The sequence below is a fragment of the Habropoda laboriosa genome, unplaced genomic scaffold, assembly GCF_001263275.1.
Source record: "Habropoda laboriosa isolate 0110345459 unplaced genomic scaffold, ASM126327v1 scaffold311, whole genome shotgun sequence".
In the NCBI taxonomy this organism is placed as follows: Eukaryota; Metazoa; Arthropoda; class Insecta; order Hymenoptera; family Apidae; genus Habropoda; species Habropoda laboriosa.
The window spans coordinates 6,921-9,458 of NW_017100426.1; the positions used below are offsets into that span (position 1 = coordinate 6,921).

The window sequence follows — 2,538 nt, forward strand, 5'->3', positions numbered from 1 at the left end:
TCTTACAGGGCAATGTCTTGATCCTCTTGGCCATTTTTTGCGAATTGTAGGCAATATGTTCTCAAAAAACATTTTCCGTATCTCTGTACTAGTAACAGATTCTATGTGCTTTGTAATAAGTGTTCCTTTTGTTCGATTCTTACTGTTTCGTTGGGCTGGCGTTTGCGTAACGAATGGCCATATGCCAATTTTTCCATCACAAAGGCATTTTTTGTGTGGATCCCATCTGGGACGAGCTACTGCTGCCATAAACATAACCTTTGATATAAATCTCTTACTGTTGCACGTTCTATGTGGAGTTTCTTCGTCTAAAAGCACATAATAAAATCGCTTGCATTGTGTCAAGTAGAACCACTTTTCATCAATGTGAATATAATCCTTAAAGTCCATAAACTTTCCGTCAGGAACACTTTTGACAGACAAAATTCTACGCGACCTTTCTTATTCTTTTCTGTAAGAAATGGTTTGATGGTGCTTGAAACTCGTTTTATTTTATTTTTATAGCGTTTTATAGAATTCTTCCAAACCAACTTGATGGAATTTCTCCTTTAACTGTGTATCACAACACATTTCACAATGTTCCATTTGTAATCTTCCTGGTAATAAATTCACGTCTATCGCGAATGGCGTTGCAAATGCACAAAAAACACATGATGTTTTTCAAAATCCTGAAATCGGTTTTCAAATTCGAGGTTTAAGGGGACTAGGTAGTCAGATTTGGTAAAAATGCAACGTTTTTTGGGAATTTATTACAAGGATAGGAATTAAAATTGCAACTTGTACTTTTAGATATTACTTATTAGTACTATGAGGCGTAAAAAAAATTTTTTTTAATAACATATACATGTATATAACAATGCTACTGTAGTCCAATGTGTACGCATTATTCCGGAAGTCGCTCCGGTTTTGCAGTGATCCTGGCCGTAAATTATGGAATTATAAAATTTTTTTTGTGGAATTCTCTCTCTATGGGTCCCCATTCTGCACTGAACCTATTGAAAAGGAAACAAAATCAAGATTATAAAAATGGCAGCTGTAAAACTAAAAAAACATAATTTTTTATTCAGAAATGCAGCAAATTTTTTTTTTGTGAAAACAAAACTTTTTATGAACTTAAAAATAGGTATAGTCTTTAACTAGGCATGTTTTACATTTGCTCAATTTTTTTCAAATCGATTTGAACCTCCGTTTTTTCGCAATCACTGCAAAATGAAGAGAAAACATGATTTCGAGAAAAACGCGTTTAAAGTTTCGAATGACTTTTGAGTACAATAAGTATTACATACTTCGCTTAAAAATTTCCAGCAGCGTAATATGATGTTTCTAAAGCTTCATCTGTATCAGCCTGTTGCTGTTCAGCAATTCTTCTGTTAATTCGGCTCTCTTTTGATCTTTTTGCGTCGACTTCAGCATCATGCGATCGCCGTTCGTCCTCTGCTGCGCACGCTGCCTCTGCGCGCTCTCCAACTTGAATGTCCAGTTGGGCCATAAATGATAACAATGGTTTTAAGCCATTATTAAATATACAAACTGATAAGTAGGTTGCTATCTCAACAATTTCTGTTCCGCTAAATCCTGTTTTTGGAGCTATTTTCCAGATTAGGTTATTATAACTTTCGTTTGCATTTTGTGTGTATCCGCCGATGCAACGTGTAAGTAAATCTTCGTTGCTTAGATCTCCATAAATTGGTAATATGGCTTTAAAAACATCTTCGGGAAGTGCACGTTTATGTTTATAATCATTTAATTTTTTATCAGATTTTGCCTTTTGCCAGGAACACCAGCTATCTGTTCCTTCCGGACAAAACTGATGCTGTGGGTGGGCGTCTGTCGAACACTTGTGGTATAAAGTTGCTAGAATTGCATTCTTCATTGCCTCAGTATTGTTTTTATTATTTCTTATGGCATTGCCATAATATTTGGATAATTCTCCAATAACTTTATCGGTCAATTTTCCTTGACCACCGAGACCTTTATTATTTTTTTTCGCGTTACGCAGTCGAGTGCTCATTCTTTTTTGTACGTGTCCTACGCATTCTTTTTTTATTATTAAAAAGTCTTCGCCGTACGGTTGCTTCTCCAAAATTGTTTTATATGTCTTGGAGTCTCCATCTCCAATGTAGTATTTATATTTGATTCCGTACTCATCCTGGGATCTTCTAAACATTTGGAGCATTGCGTCCACTTCCATCTTGCCTGATGAACCTTCATGATTGGCTTGGCATTCACTTTCGTGAGTTGTTCCGCACCATTTTTCCGTACGGAACAGTAACATTTCAGTGTAATATAATGTATTAAATACAACAGGGAATGAGTCAGTGGAAAACTTATACACATAAAAAGATAATAAACTCTTCATAAATACGAAGAACTTTTGTCTCACTTCACGTCCCTCGACTGACATGCATGTGCGGACAAACATTTTATGGCGCGCTCGAGCTTTTTGGCCGTCAAATCCTTAATAATGTGAATTTTAACATAAACCAAACGCCATTTTACTCGAGAAGGATAGTGCTTTCCAAAAATGCAAAAAAAAAA

At 35.7% G+C, this 2,538-nt stretch overlaps 1 protein-coding gene across 1 annotated transcript in view; it reads right to left on the minus strand.

The window, feature by feature from the left end:
• Window positions 1–2,379: 2,379 nt before the first annotated feature.
• Window positions 2,380–2,538, minus strand: part of LOC108575523 — an 18,687-nt gene continuing 18,528 nt past the window's right edge. The window contains exon 2 of the mRNA XM_017938344.1: window positions 2,380–2,457. Within this exon, the coding sequence (XP_017793833.1) occupies window positions 2,380–2,457 (78 nt within the window). The remainder of the gene's footprint in view (window positions 2,458–2,538) is intronic.